Source organism: Hippichthys cyanospilos, chromosome 2 (genome assembly GCF_059441005.1).
Source record: "Hippichthys cyanospilos isolate Australia breed blue-spotted pipefish chromosome 2, RoL_Hcya_1.0, whole genome shotgun sequence".
In the NCBI taxonomy this organism is placed as follows: Eukaryota; Metazoa; Chordata; class Actinopteri; order Syngnathiformes; family Syngnathidae; genus Hippichthys; species Hippichthys cyanospilos.
This window is the reverse complement of record NC_142370.1, coordinates 26,908,528-26,932,937: the sequence shown is the minus strand read 5'-3', so window position 1 is coordinate 26,932,937 and position 24,410 is coordinate 26,908,528. Positions and strand designations below refer to the sequence as shown.

At 39.0% G+C, this 24,410-nt stretch overlaps 2 protein-coding genes across 3 annotated transcripts in view; both read left to right on the top strand.

The window, feature by feature from the left end:
- Nucleotides 1–5,691, top strand: part of wnk3 (WNK lysine deficient protein kinase 3) — a 55,690-nt gene extending 49,999 nt beyond the window's left edge. Inside the window, exon 25 of one of the 2 annotated variants that reach the window (XM_088437628.1) lies at nucleotides 668–5,691. In XM_088437628.1, coding sequence (XP_088293754.1) covers nucleotides 668–1,243 — 576 coding nt within the window. In that variant the 3' untranslated portion in view covers nucleotides 1,244–5,691. The remainder of the gene's footprint in view (nucleotides 1–667) is intronic. The other variant, XM_088437636.1, reaches the window with a different exon arrangement.
- A 2,049-nt stretch (nucleotides 5,692–7,740) lies between these two features.
- Nucleotides 7,741–22,645, top strand: phf8 (PHD finger protein 8). The gene is made up of 22 exons (XM_088408463.1): nucleotides 7,741–8,015; nucleotides 8,471–8,729; nucleotides 12,837–12,922; nucleotides 13,012–13,138; nucleotides 14,576–14,736; nucleotides 14,873–15,014; nucleotides 15,972–16,158; nucleotides 16,239–16,401; nucleotides 16,520–16,607; nucleotides 16,746–16,852; nucleotides 16,937–17,028; nucleotides 17,158–17,247; nucleotides 17,757–18,038; nucleotides 18,314–18,396; nucleotides 18,482–18,648; nucleotides 18,758–18,843; nucleotides 19,598–19,719; nucleotides 19,830–20,158; nucleotides 20,394–20,489; nucleotides 20,562–20,671; nucleotides 20,778–21,138; nucleotides 21,213–22,645. The coding sequence occupies exons 2-22, from the start codon at nucleotides 8,632–8,634 to the stop codon at nucleotides 21,299–21,301; spliced, it is 3,066 nt and encodes a 1,021-aa protein (XP_088264589.1). The 5' UTR covers nucleotides 7,741–8,015; nucleotides 8,471–8,631; the 3' UTR covers nucleotides 21,302–22,645.
- Nucleotides 22,646–24,410: the final 1,765 nt, after the last annotated feature.

Genomic DNA, 24,410 nt, shown 5'->3' with positions numbered 1-24,410 from the left:
AAACATAGGGAGTTTTAAAATTATAGTACCGTACTTAAAAAAATAGAAACATTTGTTAGGTTTAATGGTGCTTGGTTGGATATGTATCAGAGTCCACATTTTCAATGTAAATCTCACTGACAATCTGGTGAATTTCAGCCAAAAATGTGATCAGTTACATACATTAGAGCAGTGGTCCCCAACCTTTTGATCACCACGGACCGGTCAACGCCTTACATTTATATTGTGGACTGGGGGGGGGGGGGGGGGGGGGGGGGGTGCTGGCTGCTCTAAAAGCCACATCATCCTTCTCACTATGGGTGCTTGCTGCTCTAAGAACCACATCATCCTTCTCACTATGTATGTAATATCAACGTATAAGGCCAACGGTAATATTGTATGTAATATATGTAATATCAATAGCGGCCTGAGGCGGCGCCAAAAGTTTTCAATGTCGCAATCTCACAGTGGCCGAGACCGTGCTAAATATTGTGCTGACAGTGCTGCGCTATCGTTAGCTTAGCACAGTAACTACGGTTCAACAGGACCGGTACCGGTACCGGTCCGCGGACCGGGGGTTGGGGACCACTGCATTAGAGTACAATATAAGAAGGGTGGTTGGTGTAGCACGTTTCAAGAGAAAACAGTGGCAATGTTACCGTAAGTTATATGACTCTTTCCTGGACAGGTGGCCCCACCAGGTTGGTTTCCATTAGTCCCATTGAACTCACAGGCACCCCTAGCTACTTCCAGCTTGCCTGTGCCTCCTCAGAACGCAGGAGGGGGGAGCCTGCCCATGTCCCCTGAGACTTCACCGCAGGCGTGCATGGCTCAAGTGCCACAAATGCAGCCAAGTTTACACCATCAGCAGCAGATGACCTTTCAACAGGCCTCGCTCTGCCAGCATGTACAGCACGAGCCTCGGGCGCAAGCCCCAGTACGGCAACAGTCGGCAGCGCAGGCGCCGGCCGTCATCCGGCTGCCTGGCTCCTCGCATCAAAACCAAGCGCTGCTGCCTTGCCTTACCGCCACATCTCCAACAGCCTCAGCCGTGTCTGTGCCGCCTGGCGGCGATTCCTGTGCAAACGCAGATAGCTGCATTGCCGTCGGGGGGGAGTTTTGCTCTTGTTCCTCCTCATCTTCAACCTGCTGCTCCTCCTGTGTAAAAGCTGCTGTACCTTCCAGTGCCAAAAAGAATCATCCCACAGACACCCCAGCCCTTCACGCTTCCTCTGGGACAGAACTGAAACCAAGGTTGGTGTAGTTGTGGGAAAAAAAGTGCCAGAAAAAAAGAAAATGAGTAGGTAGCACATATCCATTTGAGGTATTCGACTGGATTTACACTACAGTATTCCTCTGCTATTCACAGATGATGAGGATTGAGCCTATTCTCACAAAACACTTTAATGTCAAATTTACAACTCCCCCTAATTCCGCTTATAGCCCATGCTAATCTTGGCTCCTCCCAGACATATAAAGTGTGTTTTTTAGTTGAGATTTATTATTAGTTTCTTGACACAAATTACTGTACTATTTTGAAAAGGCTTTGGTGTTATGTATCTTTAAGTGTACCTGTGGTGCTTAAAGGAAAATATACCTATGGTTTATGAATAACTGCATCCAATTCTGATTTTGGTTTTGCTGGTTGTAATAAAGCAAGCTTAAAATACCTTTTTGTTGAGACAACATACACACATAATGCCAGGAGAAGGGGGAGATGGGACACATACTCGTTTTTCCTCCCATTCATCTCCTATTCAATGTGTGTCATTTTCTTGCTCACATTGTGACCAATTACAGTAACTCTCACAAATTTACTGTCAATATTGATAGATTGAAGGATATTTCATCAATATTGACAGGAAAATTGTGAGAATGCTTAAGATCTGTGGCAATTTCACCAAGAAAATGGAAGGCGAAGGAAAGGACCGGCTGTCAATAGTGGTGTCACCTCTGCCCCCCACCCTCCCTCCAACCAAGTATGGCTGAGCACTTGTTGTCTCGACAAATCGTCATCTCAAACTGTTTTAGGTTTCCCTTAATACAAGCAGTGGAAAAAAAAAAAAAAAAAACAGTTTATTTTTTTTTAATAAACCATATATAGTATATTTTTCCTTCTGAGCACCACAGGTACATTTTGAGGTTGAGGCATTCCCGAAAGAGCAAAGAATCCAGTCAGGCCTCTTTCAAATGCGTATACAAATCAGCTCAGCATAGGATATCTGCCAATGTAACTGCCACACAAGCGGACAAATCAAAAGTACCGGTACTTTCGTTTGAGCATAATGTCATTGAAATATACAGAGCAAACTACAGAACAAAATATATGATGTAAATGCAGGGATACTGCATTCAATGCGCAGTATTGTAAATCATTAAATGAGGAAAATTGCCATTGGCAACCAGTCGAGCCATATGGTGGTTACAGCATTTAAAGGCATTTAAAACAAAAATTGAAAGAATCAGTTTGGGCAAACTAAATTCTATTTCTTTACTTGTATTTATTATTGTTAACAAGTGTATTGTTGCTGCCCGCCCAAGGTTGTATTTTAAAATCTGACATTGGCACTAATTTGATTGACGCTCAGACCTGCATTGTAAGTCCAGTCTTGGATAAGCTTACACACAAGGAGATTTAACTGCAATGGATAATGACACAATGGGGCGTGAAAGTGAGACATGAGAGACTTTAGTATGTACAGATTGGAGGAATTTTGAACACAGCACTTGAACTTTGTGAATAGCGATATGCGTGTGTCTTGTTTTTCATGTGTGTATGTGTACAGAGTGTGGCAGAAAAATTTGCAACATATCCTTGGCAAACATTTACTTCTTGAAATGTCATCATCTTACTTTGTTTTATAGTTGTCAATGATTGCAGTGAAAGGACTACCAATTTTAAAAAGTGCAATTAGTAATGATCATGGAATTTTGATCAGCATGTATTGTAATTATTTGTCTGTACGTCAATACAATATATTTTTATGAATGAAATGATGTAACTATTAAAATGGTTTGCTTTAAGCACAAGCTACTTCACTGGACCTATAAAAAAAAATGATCTGCTTCAAGAATAGGTTTTACAGCATTTTAGGAGTGATGAGTCGGATTCACCAAAAGTAACAATGAAGGATTTCAGATGAGTGGCTCATTACACCTATCTGTTCTACACCGATCGCTTTGGGGAATTTATATGACAAAAATCAAGACCGGGAACGGCAGCGCTTGGATTTGCACCCAGATTTTCCATTCCCTAATTATGCTTGCAAATACGTTCCAGTGGAAGTGCTGGAACCCACGATGTCAGCCTATTCTGATGGAAACAGTTCAAGAATAAGCGACTTAGTGATTTGGAATACGGGGGGGTCTGGAAGTGAATTAGAATTCTTGTCCCATACCGCCATGATATACGTAATTCACACCTGAGTATTAGCTCACAGGATCGGCCAAACTATGAAAAAAAGTGCGATTTATAGTCTGGAAAATAAGGCTAATTACATAGAAATGATACCACTTACTTTATGGTACTTAAAGTGTTCGATGCTGCTTTTGTACATATATTTGTCATGTCAGTGTGCGAAATTGTCTGTGCTTTATCACTTGGGGAAATTATGATGTAAATGCACCTGTGCAGCATATTGCTGCCCAGTGGAATTATCGCCTCTCCAGCGTCACTGCTTATGTTTTGTTTTTGTTTTTTTTGGTAACACCATATTGCTTGAGTTACAAAGCACCACCTAATTCAAGTATGCGTATTAGAATCTCATACCATTGCGGACCAACATCAACCCCACACCATCCCACAGTCATATACTATCGCAAATTTATCAGGCAAAAAACATCAAATTCATCAGGCTTTTGCCTATTAAATCTATTGTTTATGTTATTTTTATTACAATGGTACACGTTACCAACCATTACCAACCACTGCCGTCTCATAAATTTTTCCAAACTCTGACTCAAATGTCCTCGATTTAACAGAACCATTTTCACTAATTATTGTCGAAAAAGCATCCGGCCTTTCACTCTTGAGGCAACACACACAGCTACCATTCAGTGAGAAAGAGGCAGTTTTCTGACACTTAGTGTCCAAGAGGCTTCAACGAGGGCACAGGCCGAAAATATCCAATTTCTTGTAAAAAGAAAAGAGAAAAAAGAAACAGCCCTATTTGAACTCACAGGGTTTCCGCCCAACAGTTACGATATGTTGATTTTGTGCCTAAGTTTAGAGTCTCATCATTTTGTGCCGTGAGTTATAGACTAGTGTGGTGATTTGAACAGAGTTGCACTAACTCTGCTTTTACAATATTATTTTGTCACTTGTAGCTAATTACAAAAGGAGAGTGATCATTACTAGGCATAGGGAAGGGAACATACTTCAAAGAGTTCATTCCAGAAACCAGACAATCATCATAAAACCTGCAATTTGAGTTGCATTTTACAATTGTAACTTATCACAAGAATCACTTGAAATCAATTGCTACAGAAATGTCAAACAATGCAATTTAACACATACATTTTGATTAAAAGTGATGAACATACAGTATGTGCTAGCAAATACATAAGAAGCATTTTAGTCTCTTCCCGGAGTTAAACCCCAAAACTGAATATCCCAAACATTTTGTGACTCTCTCTTCATCCTGACAGCTCGTGTGACTGCCCCAATGCCTAACAGCTGTTTAAATTCAGTGGCTTGTTAGGGAAGACCTACTGCAGACACATTCCTTTCCAACATTGGTTGTAAGCTGCAAACCGTTAAAAAACAAAACAAAACAAAAAAAAACTGCCAAGTTATTGTGACATGGGCAACCTTCTAAGATTTGTCTATCTTGCCTTTTGCATTTTCAGTTTGTTAGTCATGCTTTGCTGTTGTGGATTCACATTCAATCATTCATAATTTCAAATAAGATGTTTTTTGTCATAGTAACCAGTGTACTTGACCGCACACTGTCATAAAATTATCTCTGGATAATTCATGTCCTGAAGACATACTACATGTTTTAATGAAAGACAAATCCAGCATTCTATTGTTATGCAGACATGCTCTGTATGATAGTATTCAAGCAGTTACTATACATTTGGCTGGCTTAGTAGTAGCTCATTTAGCTGTATAGGATGATACACATTTGCAGTGTTTCTGAATTTTGTCAACTCCATTTGAGGTAAAGCTATCAGAAGATCAAATAGTTGAGATAATTTGGCCATTTTCTGGATTATTTGCTTGTCATGTCTGATACTAACTTGTTGACCACAAGCATGATTATTGCTTATGTCATATGATGTCAAACTGGCTTTGTGTTACCAAAATCTGAAAAAAAAAAGAGATAAATTATTTTTGTATTTTGAAATAGAGATATTTCATTGTAATACTGTGATCCTAATAGAAAAAACGTTGGGTTTTCATTCTTGTTTCAATGGGACTGTTTTTTTGTTTTCTTCTTGTACCTCTTTGTGTCCTGAGACAGAAAATACTTGTTAGTCTAAACTTGTTTTCTGTCTAAACACAATCATCTGAAGCATCCATAACGCAACTCTTTATTGGAGGCTTTACTCAGTTTACAAACGGATGCAATACAACTCAAAGGAGTTCTTTTCGTGCATGAATGAGAGCCAACGATAAAAATTTGGGAAATCCTAAAAATACATTTTAACACAATCGACTTTTGATTTTAAATTTTGTAACTAATCCAAATAAATGATGTACGACATCCACATTGTTTTCTGTGCTTTTATGTATTTATAAAATACACAAGACATTCACAACTATTGTGTCACTAAGACCGACAAGATATTCTTTAGTTTTTTCACATTCAATCCAGACTTATTATCAAACCTTTACTGATGTATTTGCATATTGTGACATGATCTTAAACATGCTTCTTTGTGTTACAATATAATATTCATAAATATATTTTGAGCATTGAACAGCACATTTATAAACAATGTTTCAGTTGCAGTGTTTTTCAATATGTTTTGCCGCGCTGAGAAAAAGAAACTTTGGAGGGAAAAAAGTGTTTGGCTTCCTGAAGAGATCATTTTTGTCTTAGAAAAAAAAAAAAAGCGTTCTCCTGATGAATACTGTTATTCTTGTAAGATTTCATTTTGCTCCTGTGGCATACTGCAGTGTTTCCCATCACTGTGCTGCGGTACCCACTGTGGAATATCCTACGGTTTGACTTTTATTTTTTCATTTATTTCATCCAATTCATTTGTTTACAAGAAACCTAACACCTATCTTTGTTCCTTTTCCTTTGCAAATGCCATACAGTTAAACCGGAAAGTATTTGTCGCACTTCACTTTTCTCACATTTTGTCATGTTACAGCCCCATTCCAAAATATACTGGATAAAAACAATCTCTTATCTCAAAATTCCTCACACAATAACCTATCATGACAATGTGAAAGAAAAAAAAAAGTTGTCTTAATTGTGAGGTAAAATGTAAATTTGTTTGGCGCCCGGCTAATTTGACTCAGAATTATGAAGAGGTTCCTCAGGAAAAACTAAAGGCCCTAAAAGTTTGAGAAGCCCCGTTAATTTGCGGTAAATGGGTCATTTGATTGGTGAAAGAATGGTATCACAATTCATGGAACAACGTTGTGAAAGAAAAAAAAAAAATCTTATATCAATGTTATGGCTTCAGTATGCATGATATGGAATGCACATAAATGTTTATATTTTTCTGATGAATAACTGTTATAATGGTTTGAGGGACTCCATCATAGCTCAAAACACTTGAGAAATAATGAAAACAAAGGTGGAAATAGGTCTCCCCTTGGAATATAGAATCTCTTTGTTGTCATTGTACAGCGGCTGTACAAAGAAATTGGGAATGAAGAGCTAATTTTTGGCGAACCTGTGCACGCAGCCATATATCGTATATTGTAGCATATATCCATCCTTAAAATACAGCACATAAACGTAACAAAGCAAACAAAATCATTTGATGTTAATAAAAGTTTAAGTTAACAGGATTTGAATGGATTTTGAGGAACTCAACCTCTGATCATAATTACTACTATTCACAATTTGTCTGTGATAAAACAATGTTTTAACCATTAGGGTTTGTCAAATTGTGTGTTCCTGTATGGGTACAGTTGTGAGAACAGTTTTGACTTTTCGGTCAACATAGTGGGGACATTTTGGCATTCATTTCTGATGGCTGAGGAAATGCATTACGTCAGTGAACGTCCTCACAAATACAGCCGTACAAACGCGCGCGCGCGTGTGTGTTAGTGTTCTCACGGGGCACGGCCCCTGTCGCATAACGGTTTCGTAAAATCAATGAGTAATCCATAAATACAATTGCCCAGTTCTCGGGGCCATTATGACATTAAACCCATATAAATATAGTATTTCTTGTCGAATCACACGCAGCCAAATTCAGTTAAAAAGCAGAAGACAATTTGTAATGTTTAGTATTTAATAACTGACTTTTTCCTTTTGTGAGCTACTTCAATTCATATTCATGAATTCGAAGGACTAAACATCAACAATTATACTTGATTTGTATCGAATTTAATTGGTCGTCATCAAATGGGAGAGTGTAGTCAGCGCGCGTGTATGTAAACATGAAATCTATTTTTGTAATAAAACATTTTGTTGTAAATTTAAGACGTGCAGTTTTTTTCTTACCCAAACGCCTTTCCGCGTTTATTTAAAATATATCCCCCGCTCTCATTACTTTTTGACTGGGAGAACTTTATTGCACACATTCATGTTAACAGAGATGAACAACGCTTACGCTTGTTGTCTTTGAAAATGGCGTCAGTGCAGTTTTACTACACTGCCATTTGTAGCTGAAGTGTTGTTTTGGGTCGCTTCCGAATTCCCATTTCGGCCGCGTCTTGACTTGCCTTTTCGGGTATCTCATAGTCGCTAAATAAAAATGTTACGAAGTAAATTCTTCGTTTTCAAGTCCGTTGCACACTAGGGCCGCAAGGGCCCCCGATCTCGCTTAGGGATTGTCAACTGTTCCTCTGGCGGCGGCGGCGGCGGCGGCCATTGAGTGCTTGGCATTGCAGCAGCGCCATTCCGGTGAGTTGCTACACCGCTGTTACGCCAACCGTCTTGTTCAAACCGCTGCTCGTGTGTGTCTTCATTTTTACAGAAGATTCTGATAGTTGGACGCCCCTGAGGAGTTGTGGCAGTGATGTTTATATTTGGCAAATATCGACAGTATGAGCTACACCGCTAGCTAACGTAGCCGCTAGCATCACAACGTCCAGCTTTCGAGTGTCTTACGAACAACAGGAATACGCTAGTATTTACTTTTTGGTTTACTATAGACGCATTAACGGCGACCTTTGGTCAATGTGCAGTTTGCCAAACCTTGCATTTTACAATGTAAAATCAAGTTTGAAGTTAAACAACTAAATCCAGGTGTAGGGTTGTATTCTAATGAGACTTCATGTTCAAACATACATGCTATGTGTTCAACCCATCACTTTCGCTTAACGTAGTTCTATATTTTTTCTGATCGTGTTTTTCAGCCTTCCTGGTACACTCAAGTGGATGTGTGTCTTGACCAGCTGCAACGTTATAGCAGTACAAAAGTAGAAGGAGTTACATAAGAATCTCTTTTTCAAATTGGACGTTTTGAAGTCCTCACAGTTACAGCTTCTCCAAAATACAAACACACATAACACTTATTATGGCTTCAGTACCAGTGTATTGCTTATGTCGCCTCCCATATGATGTGACTCGCTTCATGATCGAGTGCGACATTTGTCAAGACTGGTTCCATGGAAGGTAAGTGTTATTTCTTTTTCTTTATTTTCAATATTATTGTATCCTTTGAATTTACAAGACAGGCAATATTTTGACTTGCTAGTACATAAAGAAAAATCCACAATTTCCATTTAACTCTTGTCTGCTAATGTTATTGGGAAAAGAGTGCTTTTCAAAGCTGTGTGACAGAAGGCCACCTTCTTATGTTGAAATTTCTTAGTAGAAAAAAAAATCTGCAAAGGCTCCATCACAAATTTATAATTAAGACATAAAGTAAGATAAGCCTAAAGTACTTTTCTTAATTTTTAAGGTTCACTCTGACACTCCCTAAGAAGTTCAGTCTGCTGCAAAAACCTTTTTTAAGGAGAAGCCTTGTGCACCTTTACACCTTTTTTCATCATACCGCGGGTATCCCCAAATATGTGCTGATAATTTTCCAAAATTGGAACCTAACACACACGATAATTAAATCAAAACCAGTTAGATTCATATCCCTTAATTGAATTTCACCCACTTTCTAAAAAAAAAAAAAAAAAAACTAGTTCAAGTGCTTTGCCCGCGTCCCTGATGCATATTTTTTTCATTTTTTTACATATTTGACAACTTTGTCCACCATGTTTGTTTTGAAAAACAAACCAACGATAAAAGCAAAAAAGAAATTCAATCGAGGAAAAAAGAACACAGCTTTTTTTACATAAATGCCATGAGACTCACAGCGTAAGCCTTTTTGATCATATAGATGACAAATAGATTGTTGTTATGACCATGCTTCCGGAATTAACTTCAAAATAAAGAGTCCCAATGCCATTTGTTTCATACGTTACTTGATAAAATGTGGGATACATTTTATTTTGAAGAATTGTCTGACTTCCTTTACAACCAGCCGCATCGCCAGACAGATTTCACTTGAGCACATGCTCAATGACTAATCTGCAGGGCTCGGGTAAAAATTTCATTAATAAAAAAACACTTCCAAGCGCACATGCCGCATACTACTTATAGTAATTCAATGCTACTGTATAAAATCCACATATGGTAATTTATTCATGTGTAGCTAAGGTGAATGAAGTACAGAAGTACATGCAACATAATTCAGTTTTAGGTTCGGGCTAAATTAGTTATTAGTTATTCCGTGTGTCAAGACAACCATATTTATTTGCATCAGCATGAAACAATCACGCTTATGGTCTGTTGTCTCTGTGTCGATGATAACTTTGAGTAAACATGTGTTAGTAGACAGTTATCGCCTCTGGATGGCACAGTGGTTCTTAAATGGTCTACCTTCAGGAGGAAAGCCATCATCAAGATCATCATCACGTTGTGGGCAAAATTTTTAAACCATTCTGATTTATTTCACAGAAAAATTGCACTGCCGACTTGTTTGTCCTTCCAAAGATGATCTTTGTCCTTACAACGGTTAATATCTGTTTTTGGTTTTTGCTCACGTCTTGTAAATGCAATTTGAACTTAAACTTACTTTGTCTTTTTATCGTGCAATTTTTGGGACTACAAACATTTTTGTTGGGACCCATAGTTTTTTAGTATTGCGAGTCTCAGGGACCCAACAGTTTTCAGGGGTAAAATGAGCACTGTTCGTTAAATGGCCTTTTTTATTGATCTACACTTACAACTAGTGATGGGTTTAATGAGGCCTCCTGTATATTATCGACACATGGGAAACTGTATTTATAGTGTTTACATTGCACTGATGGATCGTTCTTGCATTGCACCGAAGTTTATACCAGTAATATCTGATATCCAATTATTATTTATGCTTGTATTGTATGTTACCATGTATTATTTCTAGATAAATCTACATTTAATATTTCTATGAACTATGGTCAATAAAAGAAATGAAATGAACAATGTGAAATGTCAACATGAAAATCTGAGTGAAACTAATTACCGTGAATTCCGCACTATAAGGCGCACCGGATTATAAGGGGCACCCTCAATTAATGACATATTTTAAAACTTTTTCAATCACAATGTAGTAATACTCAAAGTAATATTAATAACTCCAATAATAACTCGAAACTCCCAATAGCATAATCAATGTCAATATGCCCAACCTTGTTCAACTGTAAACACTCAAAAGAAACAGGTAAAGCTTACTGTATCCCAATCTCAATATTGATTCATATATCAGTCCTCCGGCGATTGATAAAGGGGATGATTGTGATTGTGTACTTGTTTTGGTCGTGTAGGATACCTGTCTTTAAGGATTTAAAAACATATTTTTCTAGATGCATTTGTAATAAAATAAATCTCCAGTATTTTGGCTATAATTTTTTAAAGCTAAAATAAAGATATGTATTAAATACTAAATTGATAAGTTCTGTCAAGTACTTACTCTATTGAAACCTTTACTATGCAAACCTTCCTGTGCGGCTGAACGTGATGGCTCATGAAATAGTTTCAAATTATCTCGTTAAATTAATGAAAGTAGTTGGATAAATGACTGAAAATATTGACTGATCATTTTGAAATTTAATGCTATTTTCCATGTATCCCTACATTGTCCTTGTGTGCTAATTTTCTATGACCGTTAGCTTGGAAATCCCAACCCGTTGAGCAAAGCTTATGTATGCAATGCGTACGGTTGTCAAAACATTGAGTCTTAACAATTTAGTGGTCAAAAGACTATTATAGCGTCTATTATAGCTGCAGCGTTGGCATGCACAACCATTGTTTTTTTTATTTCTTCAACAAAAATTTTATAAAGCGTGACCTCCCTTGGCTTCCATTGCATTGTACACAATAAGACAGTTCTGAAGTTGTGTAATTCATTTTTGTGAAACAACTAAAGATCTATTCACTTAAGTTTGGTTCACCATTGAAACATCAGTGTTCCACTTCACTTCATTGAGTCGGTGTTGTGAGTCAAGATTCAAGTTTTATTGGCATATGTATAGTATTATTAAACCACACAATGATCAATCACTGATCATTTCATTGCACTTCCCTTTTCTTCCTTGAGGCATGGCAAGGATTGGTAAACAACAAAAATGCTTGAATACTTTGGTTGATATAACACAGAGCACATAATGTCAAAGTCCAGACCCATGGGCCGGCTTGCTGGCCACAGGTGTTTTAAACACACCAATACTACATTCCCCACAATGCAAACATGGCACGCCCGAGTTGGAGGTGGCTTTGCTTTATAATTCGTCAAAAGTCATTAGTTAGCATAACAGCAGAAGTCAAATACCCACCAAAGATGGGAGGAAAAGCAAGGTGGACTCTGAGAACTGGGGTGTCAAACAAAAGTAAGAGTTGGATTACATGTTAACGGAGGGAGCTGAAAAACCTGTGTGTCTTTGTGAAGAACAAAAGTGGACAGACAAGAATATGGACATGGAACAAAAGCTACAAAATGTGGAAGAATTTAAACGAGGTCTTAAAACTTGTTCAGATCAGCCAAATCAGAAAGCGAGGCTGCTTCAATGTGGGACTGATCAGAAACATCATTGCTGAGCGTGTAAACTAGCTGCCCATCAATCTTAACGAGAAGCTTGTAATAAAGGGAACGATTTCATTGCATATTCCCTATCTATGGTTGAGAACACTGGTAAACCTAAAATTGTCCATTTTTCAAATTTCATCTGTGTAGTGGACTCTAGCCAGAGTGTGACTGGAGTTTTTAGCGTTACATCCGATGCATGGCACAACTACAGGAAAAAAAATCTCTACGGAAGTGTCAAGTCCCCAATCACTGGTCTACCGAGGGAATTAAAGTACTGGATCGTGTATGGTAGGCGTAGGGGCAAAGTTGATTCTGTCAGATAGGTTATACGGACAGTCTTTGAGTACCCCTGTAAAAAATTGTGCCCCCTGAAGTTAAAGTCCGTTTCCCCCAAAATACGGATGAATTACACCATATTTTTCAATTAATGTTTTAAAAATATTTCACTTGAGTGACTGATAGAAAATTGCTGATCTTACTTTTATTATTTACAAAGTTATTTGTGCCATCTCGTGATCTATTGGTGATCATTTCCAAAAATACTATCCGTACTTAAAGTATAGTGCGTGGCAGCTATAAGGTATTGTGGTATTTTTCAGTACCGATGCATACAACACAACTAATATTTGTTCATTTTTTTTGTAATTTTTTATCATTTATAGCTGTGTGGGAGTAGAGGAGGAGAAAGCAACAGAGATAGATCTCTATCACTGCCCCAACTGTCAGCTCACTCATGGACCATCTGTCAGTAAGTAAAACATTCTTTTTGTTTTTTGCAATGTCAAAATGGAAGTAGTGACACTCAGTTTGTTGTATTTCGGCTCTCCATGTTTACAGTGCGCAAACGACGTGGAGGCAACAAGCAGGCAGACGCAGCCGCTGCCGGCATAAGAGATCCTAGTCGTTTGGTGAAGACAGGCAGCCCTCAGTTTGTAAGGGAGCTACGGAGTCGCACTTTTCCCAGGTAGATTTCTCTATGGAAAAATCCACCCTGGCATATGTGGAAAATGAAAATCACGTGTGTGCAGAGTGAGTGTTCCTTTTTTGTTTTTGTTTTTGTCAGGAATAAACAAAACGTCTTTCTTTAAAATTATCAGTTATTTGTAAAACAACAACTTTATGTATCAAAAGTATTAGCGTCATTGGTCATTTGGTATTGGTGTACTCGTTGAGTACTCATACTGGTCTGGATCTGAAAAAAGTGGTATCAAACATCCCAATATGAAACAAACATCTAATTTTTTAGTCAATCACACAGGTAATATATATGAATTTGGGATCAGCAATGACTAGTGGCGTCAGACCATTTATAAATAAATACAAAACAAATTGTAAGGCCCATTAAGGATCAATTAGATATTGGGATGACTTCATGGAAGTATTTTTTGTTTAGCCATTCATTCATTCGTTTGTTTGTTTATTCATAAAAATTTCACTGACTCTAGGATTAAGAGAGATGCTGTTGATATTGGGTAGACCAATATATATATATATATATATATATATATATATATATATATATATATATATATATATATATATATATTTTTTTTTATAGAAGCTTTGATTAATGTAATGAAAAAAATCCTTTGACTTGTCACGTTTAGGTTTTCACTGAATTCAAGAATAAATCCCTCATACAAGAGCAGAATGTCCTGCATACCATACTTTTGAATATTTTCTGAAAAATCTCTTTCATCACTGTACTCATGAGGTTGTTTAGACCTCATCTACAACCAACACATCTGGACTTTTTCCAAAAAGTCAATTCTATTTGTTGATAATTACTAGAAACCACAGCACTTCAAAATGTACACTTCACTACTTGCATGTAAATGCTTTAGTGTTGAGAAAATATTCTGTAAAATTTGTATTTTTTTTTTGTCTTTTTTTTTTATGTTTTATGTTTCCTGTCAAGGAACTATAAATAGAAATTACCAACACGTTAGCCTCGGCACACTTACCCGGATTTTGTACCAGTATTCTTCAATGTGCAATGCGCTTTTCGAATAAACTACTAAATTAAATGAAAAGATATGCTAATGACCCTGGAATCCCCCTGCAAGTTTTCCTTTTACTACAATTGGGATGAGCTCCAATTTTCCAAATATTACTTATTGGCCTCCTTGACCGCTAAACTCTTCATTGGCTCTGCAAAAACCATAGCGGTATTTCACCAGTCCACAAAAAAAGATGTACTTTAAGCCTTTAAGAGATTAAACAAAAGTGTATGTTCACCATTGCATGTAGTTATTTATTGTTTTTGTTTGTTTGTTTGTTTGTTTGTTTGTTTTTACTGTAGATAACGTGTAAAAATGATTAAGCAGGCTCGGGCACACACACAGTGACATCAACAAGGGATGAGCCAAACAACTTGTGTCTATATTTGTGTTTTTCACAGTGCAGATGAAGTGCTGCTGAAGCCGTCAGGCGCCCAGCTCACTGTTGAGTTTCTTGAGGAGCATTCATTCAGTGTTCCTGTCATGGTGCTTAGGCGAGACGGGCTTGGCATGACTTTGCCGCCAGCATCATTCTGTGTCAGCGATGTCGAACATTACATTGGTAATTCACACAGTATTGCTTGCGATTTGGCGCACAGCCTGTTCAGACGGCAACTTATGAGATGTTTGAATTTGAAGGCATTTTGGTGCACCGCTTAACAAGAACACAGCCCTAATTCTGTCAATTGGGTCTGCAGGTTCAGACAAGGAGATTGACGTTATTGACGTATCTCGCCAGTGTGACTTGAAGATGCGAATGGGTGACTTCGCTGAGTACTACAACAGCCCCAGCAGAGACAGAGTGCTAAATGTCATCAGCCTTGAGTTCTCAGAAACCAGGTTTTTAAACCTGACTTTTTTATCTTTATTTTATTATTTTTTTGCCTGCTACAGGACAGGCACACCATTTTATCGTGTTGTGTACTTTAGTTTGCATTGTTTGTTTTTCAACTAATAACATTCATTTTTTGCTAATATCAAATGAGCTTTAAAGCCCCCTCCCCGGATTAACTTTCAGCATTTGTCTCATAAATAATAGAAACAAATATTTTTCTTTACAGGTAGTGTGAAAATGTGTTTTTGTCTAATTGGATTTTTTTTTTATCCCAAAACAAGTTAAAACAAGATTTTTTTTCTAATTTTGTTTTTGACAACCGTAAGAAAATGAATCATCAAACGGAAAGATTGAAGAGTTAAACCTTACTGCTGTCACAGGCTTTACTCATTTACTCTTGTACAGATGAGTGGGCAACCAGCCAAATATTTGCGCATTGAAAAATGTTCCACTTGGGAGCGGTGTTGCTGTAAAGTCATAAGGGTTGCCTGACAGTGCTCACTGTGGGAAAAACATACATGCTACTTCCTGTTAGCCTTCTAGTCAAACACTTCCGAATACTTGGTCTCTGCTTCCTGCCTTTGGTTGAACACCAAGGAAACTCAAATGCATTGTGAAAAGGCAGTTAATTAGTGCTTAATGGTTAAAGTCAACCCAAAATGTGTTTTTCCCAATGATTTGCTTATGCACCTCCACTAATTTAAACACGCCATTTTGATTAATACTGCATTTGTGGAAGTGGAATTAAGCAGCAAAGTCCACCCAGTTTGTTTTTTTTTTATTATTATTTTACTACCCTTTTCCTCCAATCTCATTAGGCCGCCATTTTGTCACTTGTCAACTCATAAGGAGATCATTGTTATTCAGTGTTTCAGATTCTAATGTTAATCGCCCAGCCATAAAATTAAAAGGAAAAGAAATGTATTAGGCGTTTTACAGCAACTCTTGTGTCTTTATCCCAGGCTTTCAAACCTGGTGGAGACACCAAAGATCGTAAGGAAACTTTCATGGGTGGAGAACCTTTGGCCAGAGGAGTCAGTGTTTGAGCGGCCCAATGTGCAGAAGTACTGCCTGATGGGGGTGAAGGACAGTTACACAGACTTTCACATAGACTTCGGAGGCACCTCCGTTTGGTATCATGTTTTACGGGTGAGGATAAAAGCATTGACCTAAAATTTGGTAATATCTGTATTACTTTAAAGAGCCTTCCAATTCCCTTGTTCATTCAGGGGGAGAAGATATTCTACCTAATAGCCCCCACACCTGCCAACCTGGCGCTTTTTGAGCGATGGAATTCCTCATCCAATCAGAACGAGATGTTCTTTGGAGACCAGGTTGACATGTGTTACAAGTGCGCCGTCAAACAGGGAAACACTTTGTTCATTCCAACAGGTAAAACCAAATTGTGTGCCTGCTTGTCGCATTCAATAAAGAAACTGTTTCCTTGCAATTGTGAACAGTGAGCTGAGAACGTCTTTTTTTTTTTTTTTTTTTTTTTTTTCTTCCCCAGGATGGATTCATGCAGTGTTGACTCCAGTAGACTGTCTGGCTTTTGGGGGAAACTTTTTGCACAGTCTTAATATTGACATGCAGCTTCGGTAAGTTTCCTTACAGCTCTTGTGTCATTCACATACACTGTTTATGGACACTCTCCCTAAGCTTAGACGCAGAAATGTAAAAAGAATATTAAAGTGGCCATAATGTAATACGCATTCATTCTATTGCTTATATTTTAGCGCTTATGAAATAGAGAAGCGGTTGAGTACAGCAGACCTATTTAAGTTTCCCAACTTTGAAACTGTGTGCTGGTATGTTGGGAAGCACCTTCTTGATACCTTCAGAGGTAATGTTGAAATGTCAATTCCCCTCTCCCACATTTTCTTGAGTGATGTTTGTTTTTGTAAGCTTACAATGTTGTGTATTGCAGGTTTGAGGGAGAATCGTAGACACCCAGCCACTTATCTGGTACATGGGGCAAAAGCTCTAAATAATGCCTTTCGCACCTGGACCAGGAAAGAGGTAACATAACCCCAAGAATGAATTTATGACGCAAAATGAACTGACCCACAAAGGCCATCGTTGTGCACAATACATCATACATGAAACAATCTGCAGTTTTAGTTCATTCCTGTGCCTTGTCATGCACAGGCGCTAAGTGATCATGAAGTGGAAATTCCAGAGACCATCAATACTCAGACCCTCGTGAAGGACCTTGCTAAGGAGATTCGTCTGGTTGAGGTAACTGAACAAGTGGTTTGATAAACATTTATATACTGAGTAGAATGAGCATTGAACAGTCGAAAACATTTTGAACAATATGTACCAAACAAAGCGTCTCATTGATGCATTGGTTAGCACGTCTGCCTCACAGTTAACGGACCCGAGTTCAATTCTGGCCTTCCTGTGTAGAGTTTGCATGTTCTCCCCGAGTCCGCATGGGTTCCCCCGGGCACCCCACACCCCAAAAATATGCATAGAAGGTGTATTGAACACACTAAATTGTCCATAGGTGTGATTTGGTGTGCGAATGGCTGTTCGACTGTGTGCCCTGCAATTGGCTGGCAACCAATTCAGGGTGTCCCCCGCCCACTGCCCCGAGTCAGCTGGGATAGGCACCAGCTAGCCTGCGACCCTTGTGAGGATAAGCGGCTATAGAAAATGGATGGATGGATGAGTCATACAATAAAGTCAAGGGCTTTGAGATGTATTAATGTTCTAATATGACCTTAAATTTGCTATCCTTATAGGACATTTTCCAACAAAACATTGGCCGCACTGGACCTCAGTTTCCTGGCTCTCCTCTCTCAAAAGCCCCCGTGAACACCCCTCAGAATTCAGGTCGACCCCCTGGAAAGAAGAAAGGCCTCAAACCCAAGGAGGTAATTGTAGGTCTCGGGCTACCAGGACCCAAGAAAAAGATTCAAAAGGGTCTTCTTAAGACTGAAGCTGGAGAGTTAGACCTGCTTGAGATCCACACCAAGCACACACTGAAGAAAATCCAGCCGGGCAAGTCCAAAGGCAAAAACAAGGTACACACACTGAAAAAAATAGTCATAGAATTTCCTCAATTTAATTTAAGTGCACATGAATATTTTCAAAATATTTTTAAAATCTGAATGCAGATACATTTTAAACTAGAAGAATGTGGCTTTTTCTTAAGACTTTATTTTGTGCAACCTTTTGACAAAAATAAGTAAACTTAGTAAAAAAAAAAAAAAAAATTCCTGTGTAGAATAATGTAATTTGAAACATCTCAAAAGTGGAATGTTTTTTGATTAACCCCCCCCAACCTCCATTTCTGTAGTTGGAGTTGCCTTTAGAGGACTTTGAAGGAAAGTTAAACAAAAGCAAGTTGAAACTTGTGTTGACCAATGGGAAAATTCAAGGGTAAGTTTTCACACTTTTTGCTGTGGCCATAAGATGTTGTTATCGAAGGATGAGGTTCCAACTATAGTTATTTGTTCAACTCTAGAAAGAAAGCAGGCAGCAATGGTGCAGGAGTAGCCGCAAACTACAAGCATCTTGCTGTGGAGGGATCCAGTCTCTCTGACTTGGAATCAGAGGATGAGCTTCAAATAGACGAGACGCCGCCCCCACGCCGCAAGCTTGGTGGATCAAGCAAGAAGAAGAAATTCAGCGGTAAGTTATGAATGCACTTAAATTAGTTCAGTGTAGCAAGAATGAAGTGATCAGTATCTTAATGTGTACACCGCCTAGTGATCTGCGTTGTTTCAAAATATGCCTTCAGGTCTTCCGAGGAAGCTGCCCAGAGCCAAGCCTTGCTCCGACCCTAATCGCATCCGAGAACCAGGAGAGGTTGATTTTGACATTGAGGTAGGAACAGTGTGGATACATTCCGTCAAATTTAAACTGAAACCCGAATATGGCATTACATTCCATGTAGTGCAGGAGTGCCCAGAATTTTGTTCCAACATCTACATTAAAGCAGCAGACCTCCTGAGTTCCACTCTTTTCTGACTGAGGACCATAGTCTCAGTTTTAGAAGTGATGATCTTCATCCCAGCTGCTTCACCCGCACAAGGGGGTTCAAAACACCATACTCCCGAATGGAACAATCCAAGGGACGTAGTTAAATACCCTCTCCAAGTCCACGAGACACATCTGGACTGGTTGGACCACCTCCCATGCACCCTCACCAATGGTCACGAGTTGACAGAATGAATGAGATCCTGAATAAAAGTGGCCAACTAGAGTTTTCCGGGCTCTCCGGTGAGAATCTTGAGCATCCAGGGGCTACTCAAGTGAAGCCCCCGTTCCTCCATGTAGAAAGGAGCTAGTTAAGGTGACTTGGTCATTTGGTCACCTAGTGCGCCATAGAGAAAACTATGTCTTTCTGCTGGCCCGGAATGCCTGTGGGTCCCTTCCGGGAGAAGAGAATAACTTTATCCTAAAAGCTGTTTGCTTATGTAACGAATTGAGGTCCTTTTTTCACGTGTTTTTCAAGTGTGACAATTTTGTAATGACTCTTTTGCCCCCACCACTTTGTCATGCATGAACTATGAGAGAGACTCCAAAATGTTAAAGGTCCAGTCTTCAATAAATCATGTTTGTGTGCACATGGGCTCAGGAGGATTACACCACAGATGAAGAGGCACTGGCTGCTCATGGTGTGAAGGGTGGTGCAGGGGGAATCCTGGATTTACTGAAAGCCAGCAAACAGGTGGCAGGCTTAGACTCTTCTGCACTCAGGTTGGAAAATTTCTACTGTCTTGGTTTTATGTTCAACATTTTGAATCACACATGTGCCCCACTTGCTTTTCTTTGAGATGATTGCCCAGTTTTGTTTTTTTTTCTTCCAGTGAGGAAGCTCCTGCCTCTCCCAGTACACGCGATGCCATCCAGGGCATGCTCTCTATGGCTAACCCTCCTTCCTCTTCTTCGTCATCATCATCCTCCTCATCCCCTTTATCTATCGCTGGAGGACTGACTGAAAGTTTGGGAATAGTAAAGGGCAAAGGCGGCAGAGCTGTGTGGGTGACAGGTGCAGTTAAAAAGGGCTCTGAGAAAAAAGCTGTCATCCAGCGTCCTGGAAAGCGGCCCATTAAGCGTCCAGCCCGGCATCTTAGCGACGAGGACAGTCCAGATGAACAGGAGACACTGGGAACCTGTTTTAAAGATTCAGAATATGGTGAGCAACCGACAACATACGTACAGTGTGCCCCCACTATGTTGTGGCCTAGCTGGCTGGAGGAGTAAACTATAAAGAAAAATGTTTTTATTTTATTTATATTTTTTTCTTGGGGGGGGGGGGGGGGGGGGGGGTGACTGTGATCACTATTGCAGATTTCCTCCTTGTGAAAAACACAGGTTCATTGTACATGTGCTTCCACTAAATTTCCTGCTTCACTTATCATTTTCCGAAGTCTATCCATCATTGGAGTCTGATGAAGAGGACCATGCTAACAAGGCTAAGATGAAGCGGAAGAAAAACTGGGATGACACACCTTGGAGCCCTAAAGGTAAGAACCTCAGGTATGCAGTTTAAATTTGGAACTTTAAGCATCTGCTTTATTCTCTTTTTTACTTAACAGCCAGGGTGATGCCTACACTTCCAAAACAGGACCGACCAGCCAGAGATGGAGCGCGGGTGGCGTCTGTGGAAACGGGCCTGGCGGCAGCTGCAGCCAAGTTAGCACAGCAGGTGAGTGCGGAGACACGGGCGAGATGGACTGACAGTCTGAAGGTTGTTGACTTACACCGTATTTTACTGATATTTAACTATTAGGACACCTTTTTTGTGGTCTTAGGAGCAGCAAAAGCCTTCTAAAAGGAAATACACCAAAAAGATGCGCCCACCTATCCCTGTTGCGAGCCCCCCTCGAGTTCATGCCGAGCAAGTTTCGTCTTCGCCACCGCACGTTTCAGAGGCGGCACCGGAATTTAGCCCGCACAGGAAGATGGATTACTATTCCGCCAGTCTGCTGGACCATGAATACACAGCAGGGCCGGGCCCTTATGGCCCCGGTGGGCCAAGAGGGGGTGGAGCTATGGCCCCTGGTGTATTCCTTACTTCACGCCGACATTCCTTGTCCCCACAAAACAGCGGCTCGCTTTCTGGTGCGTTGCTTTCAGGGACAGCCAGCCAAGGCACGGCAGGAGTTGCTCAAGGTAAGCTGAATGAGTGAAACAACACACGTGCACATCTTTTTCCCTCTTTTCATGTGTGTTTATTTGGCATTCAGGGAAACGTCCAAAGAAAGGACTTGCCACAGCAAAACAGAGACTTGGAAAGATTTTGAAGATTCACCGCAACGGCAAGCTACTTTTGTGATGGACTCTGGAACTGTAGCTGATTTCCTGGAATAGGGCCTCATATCTTGTGAAATTATTATTGAAGGAGGTAACGATAGTAATCTATATTTTATACCTGAAGTTGTTTGCTAATGTTTTCACGCGTTAGTTTGACCATCTCTTCTCCAATATCTGCTAGGCTAGTGAAGCAAGCTTCAGTTGTCACACCACAACTGTTTCTGCATAACAGTCACAAGCACATCCCTCACTTTTATAAAGGCAATGTATGAAACTTCGACTACAACAAAATGGTTTTCCATTCGCATTTTTAAAGGGAAAAAATGTCTCAGTTCAAATGTAATTACATTGTAAACACTATGTAATTACAATCTATTTTTTTCAAACAGATTTTTACCTCAAACTCGTTTTGTTAATAGGACTTTTGAAGACACCAGTCTCTACAAAGTTTTTCTAAAACCTCTGTTTAAAAATCACTGTTGCATATTCGACATTTCATTTATAAATGGACAAATTAAGATTGAGTGAAGCAGCAATGGACCTTAAACATATTTATTGTAATTTATTTTAAAAGGCAATGTTTTGTCAACTTTAGCCTCTGTTTAAATCCTTCACCTGACTCATCATTCTTGTCATTGTTTTTTCCTACTGTCTTTTTCAATCGCAGTACAAAAAAAGGTTACTATTATTTTGTTGGAAATCTTCATATTTTTAGATTTTGTTAATTGTACATATGTGTTATCTGTGTGTATATAGATAGATTGAAAGAGGAAAAAAAGACGAGGGTTTATAGTGGATATAAAAAAATGTTTTAAAAAAAGATGAAAAGATCAAAACTTTACCTTTTTAGTTAATTATTTCTGTATAAACATGTAGCAGGATAACTCTTGCTGACTATACCTTGGCATATGATAAACAGGCGATGCACGTCTTTCTTTCCGGTATTTGCTCTCGTGAAGTTGTTTGTGTTTGAGCCCCATTTCTAGTTTCTAAAAAGAGCAATAGCAAAAAATAATTTAGGTACCACCGTGCTTCATAGTGGCTAAGGTGCACTTTTTTTTTTATATCCGCTGTAATTCCTGCTAGGCTTTAACTTTCATTCCACAGAATGTACAAGAAACAGAATGTCTGCAGGAATGTTGATGTACCAAGTGAAAACGTGAATGATTAACTTGTTGTAAATATGTTGTATTTTTGATTTTATAGTGCAGAAACATTGAAACCTTTCTTATCGTACATGACACTGCTGTATTTTTTAAATAGCCGTTTTTATATTTGTATGCAATAAGTGTCATGTTTAGTCATGTCTTTGCTGTGTAACATTTGAAGTGTACGGAAAGAATACTCATTTAATTTCCTCTTGGTTTAGATCATTTTTCATTACATTCACATTCATGTTTTGTGACTTGTTTTAAATGTTGTTTATTTACAACTTGGAAATTAAGCATTTTTCCCCCCAAAAAAGGAAGTTATTGATTTTTTGTGTTGTGACTGTTAGAGACAGTGTCACTGAAAAGCTGCACATCTGAATTTTTAGGACTGACGTATATCTCTTGCTGGGGTGAATTTTCAAATACTTTGCTGATTACAGCCGTTTCCATTTTCTAAACACCGCTTGAGGAGCCGCCTATACTAAATGACGATTTGGGCAAGAGGATCTCGACAACCTGGAGTTTTCACACACAAATCACAGGGCTTTCAAACAAACCATGCACATGATACCCGTAACAAAAAAATCATTTTGAATTGATATAGAGGTTTTTTTTTTTTTTTTTTTTTTGTTAATTCAAAGGAAAGAATTCTGATCAAGCATAGGGGGAACACGCTTATCAAACAGCAAGGCGAGGTGAGACGCAACTCTGCAACTCAGAACTGTGATTAGCGAACCAAATGGCAGCTGGGCTTCTCTGTCTAGTACAGGGGTGTACAAACTTGGCCCTCAAGGGCGCCTGTCCTGCATGTTTGCCAGGTTTTTTCCCCTGACACCTGATTCAAATGATCAGGATCGTTATCAGGCCTCTGCTGAGATTTCTGATGAGTTGATCATTTGAATCAGGTGTGTCGGGCAAAAAAAAACCGTGGAAAACATGCAGGACAGTGGCCCTTGAGAACCAGATTTGGACACACCTGGTCTAGTACCTATCATTTAATGTTGATGTTTTTGGAAGTAAAATGGACACCTGTACAAACTCTGTGATGAATGCACTTATGTGCTTGTTAATAATAGGCATTAAATATTTATTTTATCTTATAAATATATATGATTGTGTGTATATAATTATACGCAGATTTTTTTTTCCATGGGAGTGCCCCCTACCCCGCCCCGCCCCGGTAAACAGAACGCGGCTATTCTCGCGAGATTTCATCTTGTCCTCCCACTTGTTAGTTCAAGATGGAGAAGTGAGTGTCACACGTATTCTAGGTAAGCGCAAATACTTTCTTAGACCGCTGTTGATGTGGGTTACATCAACCGCTTGGCGACACATTTATTTTTTCAACTGCCAATAGTTATATTGAGGAACTCCCTTGGTTTTCAATTTAGAGGCCGTAACTGGGCTCGTACACTGGCGGTAGCGCTTAAAGCGCCATTTTTAATGTAGCCATGATCCACTGAAACAGCATTGTTACTAGCTTAGCAAGCTACTTGGAGGTATATTACAGGTTACAAGCCACAAATTAGCACCCACTCATGTTTGCTATGTCTGCGGCTGGAAGCTTAACCATTCTAAACAGTAATTGCTTTACTCTCTTCACACGGAGAATGACTAAGGGGCGTGGGAAAGAAATGTGTATCCGAGTGCTACTTTGACTAATTGCGAACGTTAGGGGTTAACCCAAACATTAACTGGTGCCGAGGTAACATTAGCTTGAACTAAAAGTGAATCACTACAATACACTGTATATGAAGACTGATACATTTCACGTTAGAATACATTTGGTTAAAAAGCTAACTGCTTAGTGTTTGAACGCGTTCTTATTGTTAGACGAGGTTAATTGTGTTGTGATCTGAAGAAACAATATTGGATTTATGTTACGCATGATAATACAATCAAAGTGTTATTACAAAGTATATATGTGCTTTAATAAAAGCTCTTGATACTCTGTGTCCTTTATAAATATGTAAAAATATT